Source organism: Leptinotarsa decemlineata, unplaced genomic scaffold, assembly GCF_025532065.1.
Source record: "Leptinotarsa decemlineata unplaced genomic scaffold, Ldec_3_MD MMD2_tig00000199_RagTag_RagTag, whole genome shotgun sequence".
In the NCBI taxonomy this organism is placed as follows: domain Eukaryota; kingdom Metazoa; phylum Arthropoda; class Insecta; order Coleoptera; family Chrysomelidae; genus Leptinotarsa; species Leptinotarsa decemlineata.
In genome coordinates this window covers 9,006,345-9,023,160 of record NW_027412544.1, presented here as the reverse complement: position 1 = coordinate 9,023,160, position 16,816 = coordinate 9,006,345, and the positions used below count along the sequence as shown (strand labels likewise).

At 32.9% G+C, this 16,816-nt stretch overlaps 2 protein-coding genes across 3 annotated transcripts in view; one reads left to right on the top strand and one right to left on the bottom strand.

Annotated features, from left to right (window-relative positions):
- Positions 1–4,659, bottom strand: part of Vav (Vav guanine nucleotide exchange factor) — a 54,397-nt gene extending 49,738 nt beyond the window's left edge. The window contains exons 1-4 of one of the 2 annotated variants that reach the window (XM_074172901.1): positions 4,440–4,659; positions 2,672–2,713; positions 2,359–2,610; positions 2,127–2,302 (exon numbers count right to left, since the gene is read on the bottom strand). In XM_074172901.1, the coding sequence (XP_074029002.1) occupies positions 2,127–2,302; positions 2,359–2,610; positions 2,672–2,713; positions 4,440–4,526 (557 nt within the window). In that variant the 5' untranslated portion in view covers positions 4,527–4,659. Of the gene's footprint in view, positions 1–2,126; positions 2,303–2,358; positions 2,611–2,671; positions 2,714–4,435 lie in introns of both variants that reach the window. The other variant, XM_074172902.1, reaches the window with a different exon arrangement.
- A 3,236-nt stretch (positions 4,660–7,895) lies between these two features.
- The window catches only part of poe (E3 ubiquitin-protein ligase-like protein poe), an 81,024-nt gene continuing 72,103 nt past the window's right edge, over positions 7,896–16,816 (top strand). Inside the window, exons 1-4 of the mRNA XM_074172900.1 lie at positions 7,896–8,054; positions 8,187–8,284; positions 13,591–13,833; positions 14,263–14,447. Coding sequence (XP_074029001.1) covers positions 7,924–8,054; positions 8,187–8,284; positions 13,591–13,833; positions 14,263–14,447 — 657 coding nt within the window. The 5' untranslated portion in view covers positions 7,896–7,923. The remainder of the gene's footprint in view (positions 8,055–8,186; positions 8,285–13,590; positions 13,834–14,262; positions 14,448–16,816) is intronic.

The following is a 16,816-nucleotide window of genomic DNA, read 5'->3' as shown; positions in this document are numbered from 1 at the left end:
GCCTAGTTTGTATATCTACCCCTGATATATATATATAAAACAATATTTCAATTATCCTAGAAATGAGCAAATCCATGAACATTTCACCAGAAATAACTCTTATGGTAAATTGATAGTGTCAAAAAATCACCCCATGTGCATTGGGGTTAAGCTATATAATAAGCTTAGTGAAGACATTAAATCCTCAAATATCAATATCTTTAAAAGGCGACTTAAGATTTTTCTATTGCAACAAGCACACTACTCTGTAGATGAGTTTCTCCTTGAAGCCTAATTTGATTGTAGCTTATTCACTTTTTTTAATGTATGTTTTATGTTTTATATTGATTTTTAATATTTTTTTATGTTTGTTTTACCTGTTAAAACAGCCAGTATTTTATGATGATGTCATGTTTTTCTTGTCCAATGTGATTGTAAAGGAAAACTGATTCAATAAATGTTTCATTGATTGATATAATAATCAAAATATAAACATATGCAATCAGGTAAAATTTTTGGGACTGATAATAGTATGCTAACTGTATCAATGTTATTTATATATGCCTGATTTTATATTTTCATTTTGTCTTAAAACTACTTGTGTGATAATATTGATTATGTATGTAAAGCTTTGATTTCTTATTTAGTTATTATTTATTATTGACTTTGAATTTTTGGGACTGATAATAGTATGCTAACTGTATCAATGTTAATTATATATGACTGATTTATATTTTCATTTTGTCTTAAAACTACTTGTGTGATAATATTGATTATGTATGTAAAGCTTTGATTTCTTATTTAGTTATTATTTATTACTGACATGTTCCACACTCCTCTAGGTTTATATATGTACATTATTGTAACGGTTAGCAAATAAAAATCTATCTATCTATACTTGCTGTGGCAAATCAAAACAAAATAACAAAAATTTTGTTTGAGCACTCTGTTAGCGTTTTGCATGTATAATTAGCATTTCTTACTTTTTATTATTAGGAAACAGAATATAGCACATTTTAGGATTATGTCAAATTTGAAAAATTATCTTTACTGATAGTAAATTCGTTCTGTTGTTCGCTATTTGGAGTACTGGGGTGGGTGTTCCAAAAGTGTTAATACGAGTATAACATTGTATAAGGTACCTAAGGTAAAGACAATTTGTGAAATATTCAAAAAACATGATAAACCATGAAGAAACTAACAATAGCCGTAAAATAAATACATTCCACTGTTGATAAAAGAACAATTTGAGTTTGTGAAAAAAATATAAGGAAAATAGGTACATATAATTTGTTTCCAAAATGAAACATAATTTCTATCTATTGGCCAATCAATATTGGCCAATCTATAAGCACACTATGTTGATAGATTAATTTCTCACTAATGTAAGGTACCCCAGATTGAGTCACTCACGCCAGAAGTTTTTCGTCATCTCTTCTTGACATATTTTGATCAGGCAGAGATTGATTTACTTTAGGCAGGAAGGACAAATTTGGAATAGACTAACGTGGATGAAACGCACCAGATATCACAAAAGAGGATCCAGGGATGAAACATTATTTTTTATTTCTATTCATAAAGCTAAGAGTAAAGCAAACTTGCTCACTCTCTGTAATATAAATATTTCCATTTCAATATTCACATAAGAATAAAATTTGTTCACAACACACAAACTGATACCGTTGATAATTTTAGATTCTTATAGATTCACAGAAGTAATTCAAAGAAATTGGTGAAAGTTCATGGGTTTTGCAAACATAACCTAAAATAATATTTAATGGCTGTGGATCAGAATTCACATGATTAAAAAATCGGGAAAATTGGTGAAATGAAAGTTTTTTATTCTATTAAAATATTTGAAATGGGTGATTGAAGGTGAAGCCTGCAATTGAAAAAAGGGCTCCTGAAACAGGAGTTTCAGTTTCAACTTCTAGGTGGCAATATATTTGAGAGTCGACAGGAGAGTTTTGACTTCAGATTTGTGATCAGCGTGTTTAATAAAGAATAATTCAGAAACTAAAGTAAGTCATCAAAATGAATATTTACCCAGATTGAAACAGAGAAGCCAAAAATTATCTAAAACACTATAATTTCTAAATTTTTTTAATGGGTTCCGTTTTAATTTCAAAAAGGTTTTCGATACTTACGGGATTCTAGATTTAAGAACTTTCGAACTTAGGGAAAGTTTCGATAAAGTACACAAAACTTTATGGAAGTTAGTGAGGTCGAAAAGCATTGTATCCTCAAATAAATCAGATTGTTTCAATCCAAAGTGGTCTACACACGCTTTCAAAAATATCCCAATATTTCTCAGGCATAAAAACTGAAATAATAAATTATGAGAAATATTACAGGCTACTCCCATTCCCTTCAGCATACCTGAGCCAAAGTAGGCTTGAGGCTTACATCTTTCATATCGATACATCCCGGATCTATTTTATTGAGCAATTTACAGAGAAGTACCCCATCACGAAGAATATTTGCTAGGTCAGCAATGCCTGCTGTAGGCCAGTTAGCTTTATGATCATTTCGCAATATTCCCCATCTTGTAAACCATGCTGCACATTCCCTCCATAGTTCATCATTAGTTTCTGGACTGTAAATACTCATCTGGCGTCCAAGGTGGCTCAACTTAAATCATGATTTGAGAAGTTAGGTAGGTATATGTGTTTATTCCAGTAACAATATTTACCAAATTATCGTTTTCCGTAAAAGCCGCAGCCATACTCAAAAACTATTGAAAAAAAAGTGTTTCAAAATGAACTTAATAATGCTGGGTTTCAACATTAAGTATCTAAATAACATAAGTAATTTTTTAAATGACAAAATACACCCTTATCCTCGTCCTGTTAGTCCTGTCAATATCTAACCTGACACACGACACCTAACATCAAAATCAACTGATGAAAGCGACTTAAGACAGCAGCGATCTCGCATGTTTCCATTGCTCATAATAACCCCAAGTGTTTGTAATGTTATCTTATACTGCAAGTAACGCTTACACTTATCTTCTTTGCGGAAGCGTAGTAACCTAATTCTTTTATCATTCCACGAAAGCTCAGAAAGGCCTCAAGTATCGATATTATTTTTCCATTATTCACACAACTTTGAATTTATAATTATAAAAGCTAATTTTCGATAGTAACCGACGTAAGAATAGATGTGTTATCATTAGAAAGCAACAATTTGAATTGACATTCAGAATACTTTAGGCGTACCTGATATAATCTTATAGCATTACTTTCAAAACTCTAGTCCCTCCCCATGCCCCCTCTCGGGTTGAGTGCCCTGAAGTAGAAGCTTCCCCCCATTTATTTAGCGAGGAGAACCTACTACCCCACTTCATCCACCCCCGCTCTCCGAGCGGTCCTCAACTTACTGATGAACACTTCAGCAAGATTGACATCTGACCTCTTTTGGTCAGATGTCAAGCCTTTAGGTGCTATTCTTTCGCGATCGGTAATAAAACTCTAGTCGAGCTCCGTTACATTCGTTTTGGATCGGAACAACAGCAGAAACAATATTTAGACACCCCAACGGTGAAATAAGCTACTTTTGTGGACAAACCAAGCACGGTGTAAGGACTTGCTTGCAAGGAAACAACGGAAGCAATGAAAATTACACCAACATCGACAATGAAGTTTCTCTTAAATTTACCTCCCCTACATCTTGTGATGACGAAAGAGACAAAAATGGACATATTTTGAAAGGACCATTCACTGATCTATGAGAAATCGGGCTCAATTGGAATTTTGGAATATTCGAAGGATCGAACATCAGACATGTTCATGGAGCACATAACACCGAAGTACACTTTTGACACAGATATTACAATAAAAGTCACAATCTGTCAACCGAGGAAGATGAATAGATTTACCTTGTGATACAGACGGGTCAAAAATCAAACATGAAATAGAAATGGCTGGCAGAAATTCACATTACAGCTACTCGCTCATCGGTCAATACACATCCGTCTTTCAAAGAGAAGTGCATGCAATCTTGTTATGTGCGAGGAATATTGATTTAAGGCCACAATATGCAATGATCGAATCAATATTAATACAGACAGCTAGGCCGCACTTGAAGTTCTGATCAACCTTAGAATTCTCCCCTCCCCTCCGTAGAAATATTCTTCATAGGCAACTGAGCTATTCGAGATAGGTTGACTGTACGCTGGGTGACCCAAAATTCAGAAATCAAAAGTTATCAAGTCTAGTCCTACCTACCTCTAAATAGTCATTGCATAAGAGCGACTGTGAACGAAATGTTAATTCTTCTGCTTTAACAGAACTTGTTCTTGAGGATCATAGAATTAATTTTGAAAACCCACATATTTTAGATAGAGAAATCAATACAACTACAAGAATAGTTTTAGATATGATACACATAAACCACGAAGAACACTCAATGAATAAAAAAAACTAATATTGAAAATTACAGCAAAATTTACACATACCTACTTGAATATGACAAAGAGAACAAAATATCTGGTAGTATTCAGAATTCTCCCACTTGACAATGTCAATCAAATTTTGATTAACTTTCATAATTTCATGTTTTTTCTATACTTTTTTAAGACATTTTATATTTCTTCTTGCTGCTTCTCTAAAAGTTTTATTATTTATCTCTTTCTCAAATCGAACGTAGAGCGAGCTAAAGTACAGTGTTCCAAATGGAGCGTTAACATGTAATTAGAATGGCAGGGAGGAGAGCCAAAACAGTGAAAAAAATTTAATGACATTTGAATCTTGAACAAAAAGACACAAGGACAGATTGAAAAACAATTGCAACGTTATGACACCACGTGTTTTCTAAAGTTCAGACGTTTTAGCATTCTTAATGTAATGAACCTTTTTCCTGAAGTACGAAAAATAACTCACTATCAGCGCTAGTAGTTCGGTAGGGATAACACTGCCTACTCCTCATATGAACATAATATTAAAGTACAATTAAAAAAGAATGTTTCAACAGAAGAAAATGTTCCTGGAGCAAAACTAAAATTTGCAACTGTGAAGGATAGCAAGGTTGTAACATTAAAATGTTGGCTTGCATGCCCTTATTTAAAAGTAACTAAAAAAAAGTGAATTAATAGACAGAGGTTAGTATACAGATTCTAGTAAAAGAGTAGCGATAGATTCAAACTGTGATAAAAGAAATTTAAAATAATTATGAATTTCAGATTTATTTCCAAGTAAAATATGAATCAAATATAGATGGTAATGAAATGAATTCATTTAAATATAATAAATGAATATAATTTAATAAACGATTGAGGTTATATCTCATTCTGATCAATGGTAATTAACTATGGAAAATGTACTATTTATTTCATGTTTTGAGCATACATATGAATATTTGTTTATTTTTTGCACTGTCATATTGCACTTACATCTAACCTCATCATTATGAGGTTTTATAAATGGTATAAAAAACACGTTTTCTTCCGGATATCGATTATCCGACGTACAATTCGCAAAACAGCAATGCTTTGTTGGCATTATACTAGCACAAAATGATTTTTCATATCAGATTTATATTTTTAAATAGTAAATTAATATTACGTACATAACACTGTTTTACATGTGAATAGTTTGTGCTGCCTCTCGTGACACGTTTGCTGTACTATTCTCAGGAAAAAGGCTCATTCGAGCTTTTTTCCTGAGAATAGTACACCATTTCCATTTTACTACACACACAGGAATATGAGGGATTTTTGTCAAAAATCAACTGGTGCCATGCATCTAAATTTACTATAGATGGGATTCATAACACAAAAGGAATATATTTTTGTGCTGATCATATTTGACAAAATGAACAGTTTTAAATAAAAAAAACGAATAAAAATTTTTTTCATGGAAAATGAGGAATAAAACTTCCTATGTCTTTATACTACTTGTATTTTTAACTAATGTTACTGCAGTTTCGTCCTACAAGGGCATTTTCAAACGAATGCAATAAGTTTATTAAATGTCCCTGTAGGATAAAATTGCAGTAATATTAATTACAAATACTGGTTTAAACGACATAAAAAGTTTTATTTCTGATTTTTCATGATGATCTCCTACCAGGTAGGAGATCCATCAATTTATTAAAATGTGTTTGTATGTTGAAGAACAATAAAATTGACTTTTTTCTTCACAATGAAACACTGAATGCTAAGAAATGTATCCAAATTATATCGAAATACTAAAGACGAATGTTACCGATTGCTTTTAAAGGAATATGTGTAGGAATTCGTAGTTTCAACAGGACGAAGCGCCAGCTCATTCCATTCTCGAAGTTTCCAAGAATCTATATGAAATGACTGATGAATGTTGGATTGGGTGTTTATGGTCGTGGGATTGGCTACCAAGAGAATAGGGTACAGTACTAACAGCTTCCTGAAGTTAAATTCTTCAAAACATATTTTTTCCTGAATGCGGCTTTATTGAGAAAACTTGATTTAGTGTGTTATAGAGGAAGTTTTATTTGGAAAAATTAACTTTTTTCATGCACATAAGAAAGTAACACAAATTATTGTTTATGTAAAACCGATAAATAATAGCATTATCAACATAAATGTATTGTAATAAAAGAGCGACCGAAATTTCATTTATTTTTTTTATTAATATGCAGCTGGGTCTAGGAAACTTTTCTAGGTGGAGGATAGAGACACAAATTTACAGTTTCTTCAACCGTATCCTTTTTCAAAATCGGATCAACTGTTCGTGAGTGTTTAGCAGTTTTATATTCGTTATGGGGATGTAGAAACAAACGATAAATATCATATAATTTTGAGAAAAAATGTATAAAATATATCTGGATAGATGCGATTTTATCTCTAAATTAATCTTATGTTAAAAGGAAAAATATGTTAACCGCCCCCAGTTATTATGGAATGAATTTCTGTTCTTATCAAAATACCTAAAAACAACAATGACACATTCATCATGTTAAGATAATCTTCCTGTCGCATTAAAAAAGAGTTAAAAAGGGTATCGATCATGTATTTTTTTATGATTCGGATTTTTCCAGTAAACGCTGACATATATTTAATTATTATTATTTTCATTGTGGGAGTTCTGTGGTGGCAGACGTACCAATAACTTCCACCCACAAAGAATGTACGTGGATGCCATTTGCTATCGCGGGGCTCCTTTTTGTGTAGTGAATGGCAGTCATTAGAGTTCTTTAAGAAACAAAAATTAGTGAAAAAACTGAGGGGTAGCAGCATTGCCTCGAGCAAGACTGATGCGCTCCCGCATGAAAACTTCTGTCAACTGTTGACAGGAGGGAATTGGCCAAATGCGCCTGAGAATATCATGGAGAATATCACTGATGACTTGTTCCAACTCGGGCTAAGCTTTATGTGAAATCTACTCAACTCGAATTAAACGCGAGTTACGCTATTCCAATTGGAAGGATGAAGATGGGTACTGAGTTCACGCACCAGCAATTTCAATACGTTCCAAACAAGAGATTTTCTTTCAGGTCCCAGCAATTTAATAAGTACAAGACACAATGAAAACAATAACAACTGGCAACCACCGATGATAATCTGAAATCTTTTAAGTTGAGCTGTATAGTTGTTTCACCATCGATGATGGGTGTGGACGTATCGGTATGTCCATAATCGTTGGACGTATCGCATCGCAGCCTTCATCGTTATCAAAGGAGAGCGGAGAATCCATTTTGAATACGTTTTCCCGTATTTCACTATCAGCACAAAATCATCGTTTAATGTTTTGACGTTTGGCTCACCAGTTTTCAAGAAAGCTTGTTTCATATATAACCGGTTTTTTAGTAGTACCACAATAGTAGGGATTTTACGACCATATAGCCACATATCTGGTTACTTTTGAAACACTTCTTTATTAGTCACACTTGTCAAAGGTAGCAATTATACCAACAAACTTGAAAAATTATAAAGTTACTAAAATTAGCTTGTCATCGCTAAAATTGCAAATGGCAGATGCGATGGCAGCGAGCAGTGGCGGAGTTGATTGGACTTCTGTTTTGAAACCATTTTTATCGGCAAATTATGAGACTTCGAATAAAACAGAATTAATAGAATTGTGCTCAGCGATTGTTAAAAGGTATGTCTGAATTTACATTCATCTTGTCACATTATATTTAGATCTTTGGTTACTTTATGTAGGTACCATGACATAGAATCCTTTTGAGAGACATTTTGTTAATTGGTTTTTTTTGTTTCATTTTCTTTGTAGCGAATCTGAGATTTTGCGCCATAAGGAGGGCAACAAAAACTTCTTCAATTCATTTGCAGTTTTAGCTTCAGATTATATTAGTAGCGGTACAGTTGGCTGTAAGTATTATTTTTGATTACAGTAGAGATGAAATCAGTATTCCAAGTCTGAGTGTATTTTCTGACTATAAATTTGAACATCCATCATATTTTTGTTTAGTTTACTAATACTATCAATAAAAAATGTATTCACATATCCATTCCAATTATTTCATAACTGACAACTGGAATGGAACAACAGAAGTTTTAATGTCTCCTTGTTTTGTTGTCTTGAAGTGACCTTCTGAAATGTTCACACTACTCTGAATTGTAAGAACCAATTCCCAGAAATAATGTAAAAAAATAAGTATAATGGGCTTCTCACATTCAGTTACACATATTTTTTAAGACAATAATTGTGCAACTTCAAGAAGATTCATTGAAAATAGTAATAAAAAATGTTCTGTGCAGAGTAATATGTTTCAGAAAATTATTATGGTTATAATGTTGGGGTAAATTTATGCAAACTCAATTAGCAAGTAACAATTGTCAAAGAGCAAGTAACAAAAACGATTGCATTTATGCATTCCTAATAAAATTCTCACAATAAAATAGTATGCAAGCGCTTAAGCTTTCATCGAAAAAAGATCTGTAATATCAACTATTTATATTTATTGTTTTTCAACACAGTATCATCAATATCCACTTCAGCGAATAGAGGAACAAATTATTCAAGAAACGATGAAACTAAACCGAACACAGCCTAAAATGTTTTGAAATTTCAAAATTATTAGGTTAGGTTATCCCTCATTTTTACTGTTTGTGTTCTGCAATGGGCCAATCAGAGATAATTTGTGCACTAAATGCATGCTACTATAAAATTTGGTTCAGTTGAAGTAGAAGGATGGTAGATTTTCAAAAGACTGAAAATTTATATCAATGCTCATTCTTATATCACATTGTGTAATGTTCTTTTTAGTGATATCTGTTTCAATTCTACAGTAAATAGAATACAAACTGGCAGGGAAAAACTTATTTTCTTGTGATTCAATGTTCATATGAATGTAGTCCTTTCAAAAGGACTTTTTATTTGCTGTAATTCAATATTCATGTGAAAGTAGTTGTTTGGCAAGGGATTTTTATTTCAATTTGTACCTGAAAAAAACTTCTATTTTGGCAACAAGTTGATTTCAAACATTACTTTCTTCCCTTCCTCATTTTAGTAAACCAAAAAGGTTTCTTCCTAGAAACTAATCTATTCTAAATATTTCTTTCCTAATTATATTACAATTTTACTTGTTACATTGCATAATTTTAACAACAACGTGTATGTTAAATGAATGTTATAGTGACATGTTACGGAACAAACTTACAAAACAGAAAATGTTATTACAATGTGTCTGCAACATATCATATTTTTTATTCTACATATTGCATAATTGTTAAACCCTTACATTACTGAAACATGTATTAGTAATGAATTTGAAATATTCAATACTTGTTTTTTTATAACAATGAAATCATTTTCGAACGTTGATCTCCAAACTACTCCCTGACAAATTACAGATTAAATAATATAAAAAAACAAATTGGCAATAAAAACTAAGTGATAGAGTTTATTCTAAGATTATCAGAAGAATTTTTTTTTAAACTGTGACACATATAAAAACTTCAAGTTAGAATCATCTGAGTAAGCTATTGTATAGCAAGACATGTGTCAGTTTTTGTAAAAGCCTTATAGTAAAAATCTTACAGTAAATTATGTCAATTATAATATGAATTTTCAACTATTGGCCAGTTCTATCAAAATTTTCAAATTAACAATATAAAACACAAGAAAGAAAAGAAAAAACCAATCTATTTGTTTTTTGGCTGTTTCAGCTGTTTTGAAAACTTTCAGTCAAATCTGGAATAGTGCCTAACTGCATTTTAATAATAACGATTTATTTTCCCAAAAAATATACATGTTTATAATGGGGAAAAACCATAATTCAGAAATCTAACATAACTAAGTATGAACACAGCAATAAAAAAAAAGATGAAACACTGCAGTCTCATGGACTTATTGTGTTTTCCTTCCATTTTTATCACAATATTCATTTCAACGATTTTGTGAATTTCACTACTTTATGCAGGTCCCTTGCTGGAGGTATAGCATATTTTTCTGGACATAATTTGGGTTGTCCATAAATTGTTTGCCTCCTGTGACCTAATGCCTCACATTCACATAAAATATGGCCAGCTGCCTATCCCTTTGTTGCATTGTGTGCAGCCCTACTTTGTTCAGATGTCCTCTTAATGGACAGTGCCCAGTAATTGTTCTGAGCTGATCCCTGCTTTGTTGAGGCAGTTCTTCAGTTCTCTTCTTCGATGGTCCCTTTATAAAGGTTTTCCTACGTATGTCCAGCACTCTCTGTTTCTTATATAGACCCACTTTCCAATCTTGTTCCATACCAAATACTTTGTTACACTCACAGCTGGTTCAGGGCCTATATATGGAGTGGGCACGTCCATCAGCTTTTTCATTGCGTGCGATGCCTGAGTGTCCTGCAGTATATAATCAATATATACTGTCTACCAGTTTCCTCAGCCTGGAAGACTGATGTGTACTGACCGAGTGGGCAAGTGAAATGAAGATTTTTTCTCCCACAGTAAATTCCAGCTCCCGTTTCATGTTCGTAGTTTGAGACTTTAACCACGAAGTTTGTCATGTGGTCCAAACATGTTTCGAATCTATGGTTTTGTGGCGAGGTAGACTATTGTTCCGGCAGTACATCGCAAATAAATGACATGAATATGGACTGGAACTTATATGTTGACAGAGCCAAATGGGTTTATACTGAATTCTGCAGTTTACACCGGCCAATTGGATGAGATGGGCGGTAAAGGCCATGCACAAAAAGTTGTTCAGCACGTAGGAAAAGATTACCTTGACAAAGGACATTCTATTTATATGGATAATTATTACAATAGCTGCCAATTAGCTAGAACCTTGATAAACCTTAAAACATACTGTACTGGAACTCTGCGCAGTGATAAGAAAGGTGGTCCTGTTGAAATTTTGAAAAGTAAACTGAAAGTTGGGGAATCAAAAGCCCAGTATTCCGATGGTATAATGGTCGGAAAGTGGAACGATAGAAGAGATGTTACCTACATATCCACTGAATTTGAAAACCAAATGGTAGAGATAACTAATAAAAGAGGAGTTGCTAAACAGAAGCCTTTACCAATTGTGGAATACATGGGCGGAATAGTTCGTCAAGACCAAATGATGTCCTACTACCTTTCTTTGAGAAAAACATTATTCTGGTATAAAAAACTTGTTGTTCATATCCTGCAGTTCCTTTTGTTCAATAATTACATGATATTTTGCAAATACTCGGGCAGAAAAATTACATTATATGATTACCGTTTAGTTGTGATTGAAAATCTATTGCCTGATATACCACGCAGAATAGAATATATGGTATCCAAACACGTACCCAGTAAAATTGAAGCGAATAATGTCACAAAGAGAACACCAAAAAAAGAGATGTCGTTTTTGTTTCCAGAAGAAAATCAGGAAAGACACTGTGTGGGAATGTAAGACTTGTCCAGATAAACCCGGTTTGTGTGTTGAGCCATGTTTTAGTCTTTTTCACAAAAAAGTTGAATGAAGTGTTTTATTACGTTTTTGACCAAAAATGACAAATGTTATATAATTTAATTTTGTTTTAAAATGTTTTTTTTTACTTGTTGTATTTTTTTCTACTTGACCATTTTTACCCACTAACGCCATGTGGCGTCTTCCGCATATATCCTTGAAACTCTGGTACTGTGCGTAGGACGCCAATAGGCGTACGGACCTGATTTTTGTATAAATGAATAATTACTGCTTTTCACAAAAAATAAAACATTAAAAAAGCATACAGTCCCAAAAACGTTATTTAAAAAAATAAACATGTCTCGCACAGGAGTAGAGTTCTTAATTATTTTGCAGCGAATGTGTCAAGTGTTTATATATTGTGATCAATGACTCTAGAGTCCTCAATGGGTGCCTCTGACTCGTTTAGTTACATTTTGTGGAAAAACATACATATGCTGACCCATGTAACGATTCCCGTTTATTACTATTTATTTGTTGAAAACAATAAAAAATTATTATTATTATCCATCATGTATCATGTTTTCCATTCTCGCAATTCAGTAAGTAGATTTTCTTTGGGTTTTGGTCTTCTTTTGGGCTCGTCACAAGAAATCTATCAAAAATGGTTTAACCTTAACTTGTTAGCAACATCGAAAACAAGTAGGTCTGTTTATGGCAAAATAATAGAATATTCAATTTTGGTCTAATATTAGTTCTTGTATATACATTTCTTACAGATTAAGTTTTGTTTTTTAATTAGTTGCATAATTTGTTGATAATTGAGCAAATTTTAATTCGTTTCTAATGTGGTTACTTTTTTTTTTAGTTTTCTAAATGTAGACAATTTATTTACAACTGATTATATTATAAATGTAGCGTTGTAGCTCAACCAAAATGAATACTCAAGTTATCATCAGTAAAATGAATGAAAGATAGAATTGAAAATGAATGAACATATCCAAAACAAATATTGTTCACAAATACCAAAATTGATCTCGGTTTATATCTAATATCATTTAGAAAACTGCGTTTATGTGGAATAAACTTCCTGAGAACATTCTTCCAAATGAATTTAATCTCCAGCGGTTCAAATCCAACGTAAATCGCTACTTTCGCACAGGCACCGCTCTTAGAGCGTCTTGAGGATTTTCCTTTAGTGCTTGCGTTTTGTCCTAAAAAATGTTCATGGTCTTCAAAGTCGAATGTGTGCTACGTGTTCTTTGAAACAAGTTTCAATGGCTGACTTTGACTTACCCATGATGTTTTTGTCACATTCCTCACAGCTTACTTACTTCATCCATCTTTTCATTTTCCAACATCTTGTCTTTAGGGTTACCTACCATTTGTTGAAGTGAGCAAGAAAAAGTTGAACGTAAAAGTAGCCTTCAGAACTTCTTGCACACTTCAAAAAAGTAAGGTAACCCTAATGACGAGATGTTGGAAAGAGTTGGGGATATATGAAATAAGCTGAGAGGACTGTGAAGTTCCACTCGAATGTATACCCTGTTATTTATTGATAGAAACCAGTTTCAGAGTAAGGAATTAGTGTACTTTATCTCCAGAAACGCGCGTCGAGAAGAGTGTTGCAGTCCTGGTGTTTGGCAACGGTACTTGTTTTGGATCACAGTAAAATTAATCATTTTTATTCTTGATTACATTCCTATGCTCTGTCATTAATAATTTTCTTGATATTTATCAAAGATGTGGTCAGAAAAGCACCAACTTTTAAAAATTCTATCTGATTAACCCTTTTCAAATATAGTGTTAGCAAGCCAGTTGGAGACAGTAAGTGCCGCATGTCGAGTTTTGCTGAAGTATCTGTTGAGTACTCTACATGCTATTTGTAGCGAATCCAATCCAAACAGTTCACAGATTGAACGATATTTAAATGCAATTCGAGTATTGTGTGTAGGAACAGGGCTACTCTCCACTACGGAAGTAACCTGCCTGGTGGACAGTATGAAAGGGGAAAATTTACCACAGCATCCAAATCCCAGTCCTGCAGGTGAGTTGTAATTACTGTTTTAAGGTCTCAAAAAACCTCAAACCATCCTGAGAAAAATCACTTTGAAATTATATGTAGTTGAATATACCCAGCATATGCCAGATATATGAAAGAATGTGAATATTTTCGCACAAGACCTTTGTGGTTTAATAAAACGAAACAAGGCCTTTCTCCTTATTGGCATTTAAAAATTACTCTGATCCGTTAATTGTAAAAAAGGAGTAAGCATTGAAAAAAGAAATCGATCTTTCAAATAAGACGTGTCATTTAAGACTCAGGCATATTTGGCATATTTTCACCCCTCGCCGAGGGGTGAAAATATGCCAAAAAATTTCCCCCTCAATTTAAAAATCGACGAGCCAAAAGCAATTGTTTTTAAAATGCCATAAGGAATCATCTCTTTCTTTGAATAACTTTTTTGTATTCTAGGCAACGACAAAGAGGCAGGTAACAAACAAGAAAGTTCAAAGAACCGTTCTGATCTCTCGGTTAGCATTTTTGAACAACTAACATTGCCTTTACGAGATGGTCATACCACTACTATCGACCAAGGTGCTAATGCATCTGTAAATTTACCTGAGTCATCCGGAAATGACCCTACTTCTGAGATAAATGTAAGTATTCATTCAGTTCGCCCTATATACAAAATTATTTCTGCTGTTATAGACAATTTAGATTTTGTGCACAAATAAAGCTTATGTGGGACTGTTTATACTATTTATTTATTCATTCATTCATTTATTTTTAGGGGAAAAAACCTTTTTCTATAAAATAGATTCAACTCAATATAGAAATTCAATATAAGTCAAGTAGATCTCAAGCGTAAACAAATTTGGAGACAGTGATTTTTTCAATTGAGCAAAGTAGTGTCTGACCGAAACTGGTTTTTACGACCGAAACCGAAAACGAATTTCGGCAATGGTCTCAGTTTCGGCCGAAACCGAAACTTCCTTACAAGGATTATGTTTTGAGGGAAAAATAAAGAAAACGTTATAACAATTAGTCAGTTTTTATTTGTTTATCTTTAAATCACAACGTTATGCAGTCTTTGACATTTTTACTTATTGAAAATCAACAAACCCTTATTTAAGAAAAAATATTAATTGCACCTTGAAAATACTTAAAATAGGTGAGGTTTTTATTTGAGTAGGTTTATTTCCTTCTTTTGAATATTATTGATGGTGTTTCAAAAATATTAAACATAAAATTACTTATTTAAGTTGTTACCTAATATCACAATAGGTACTTAATATTTATGTAATAAACAAAGTGAATCACGAGTAATGACATGATTAGGCACGTGGAGTCGGCAAAATGTCTTCGTCGCTTGTATGAAATTCAACGCGCCGAACATGACCGATCATCGGGAACTCCCGAATGCAGTTTCGGTTGTAGTTTCGGCAGGTTTGCCACCGAAACCCGTTTCGGTGGTTTTAAGGGTGAACTCCTAAGAGTTCACCCTTGAAAGAATTTCCGAGCTGCATGAGTCGTGATATTGAGTAGAAATATCCATAATTAGTGGTATGGTTTGGTAATTCAAACAAAGCAGGGTTTCAACTTGCTTTGACTGGAAGTTTGAATAACAAAGTAGACATGTTATACCTGCTGACATGTTAAAGTTGATAATAAATGGATTATTCTGTTCCTCAATCTATCTGAAATCACAACCTTCAGAAGTCAGAAGTTGTGCCAGCTAAAGATTAATGACATGTGTGTCAAGTTTTGTATATGGTATACTTTATTTTGACAGATAGAATTAGAACCTCTGGCATGAAATGAATCTAAAGACACTTTTCCCACACCAGAACAGATCCACTGTCTTTTAACATTCGCTAACCAAGTTAACATCATCACTACATAAAAAAATATCTGATGATGCTAACTTGGTTAGAGAGACGCATGTTTGGAGAGACGCATGTTTTTGTTCTGATGTGGGAAAAGTATTATCTTTAGGTGTACTCTATTTTTGAGCCATCATATTTTGGCTGTGCAAATGTGAATATGTACCTATAATAATTTATTTGTATGCCACATCTTGGAAATATTGTAATTGTGGAATCATGGGCTTAGCACATAAATCTAAAACTATTTGTCAAATATAACACCAAGATCCTTAACTTCAACTTGGATCAAAGGCAAATAGTTTGTGCAGCATTCATATGTGATTGGTGCCTGAATACGATTGAAACACATGACTAGAAATTTGTTAAGGTTCAGTTCCAAGCAGTTATTTCTAGACCAATTGGTTAAATGGTTCACATTCAGACAATTAACATACTTTTCAATCAAAAGATATAGCTTGAGATCATCAGCAAATAACAATCCCGCTGAGTTAATAATGTGTGCAATAAGATCATCAATATAGATATTGAAAAGGAATGGTCCACAGTGACTACCTTGGGGAATACAGAACATGTAATTATAATTGTAATATATTGAATTCATTCACCTCACTTTATGACTTAGGGGGAGATTCGTTATTTCTCAGCGTTTTTTATTTGATACATATTTATTCAGTTCATTTTACATGTGTTAATCTCCCAACATGTTGAATATTTTTGAATTGAAATTATAAATTTTCTGCATATTAGACTGAAAAACTAACCTTAGTAATATCTCCTGCTTTACCACAAAGATATATCTGTGAGGTATAACACTAATTATTTAGTAACAAATAATTGGTCTGACTGTTCTAGAATTGGATTTCATTGGTCAGAGGTAACGCAAAACTCTGCTTCTATTTTTTGTTATCTACTACTTTTTTCAGTGGCAATAAATTTATCAGCGGTTGTCCCAATTTTAAATCACGAAATATATTGTTAATAAAAGAAGAATGAAACACATATTTTTGCATTCCATATTAAAATAAATGAATATGCCAAACATTAAGACTAGTAGCCATAATCAAAAGAGTTGACCCATCAAATTCCACTGGATTGGCCAGTGTTTGAATATCAGAACAGAGAGCACCCACATGCTCTTA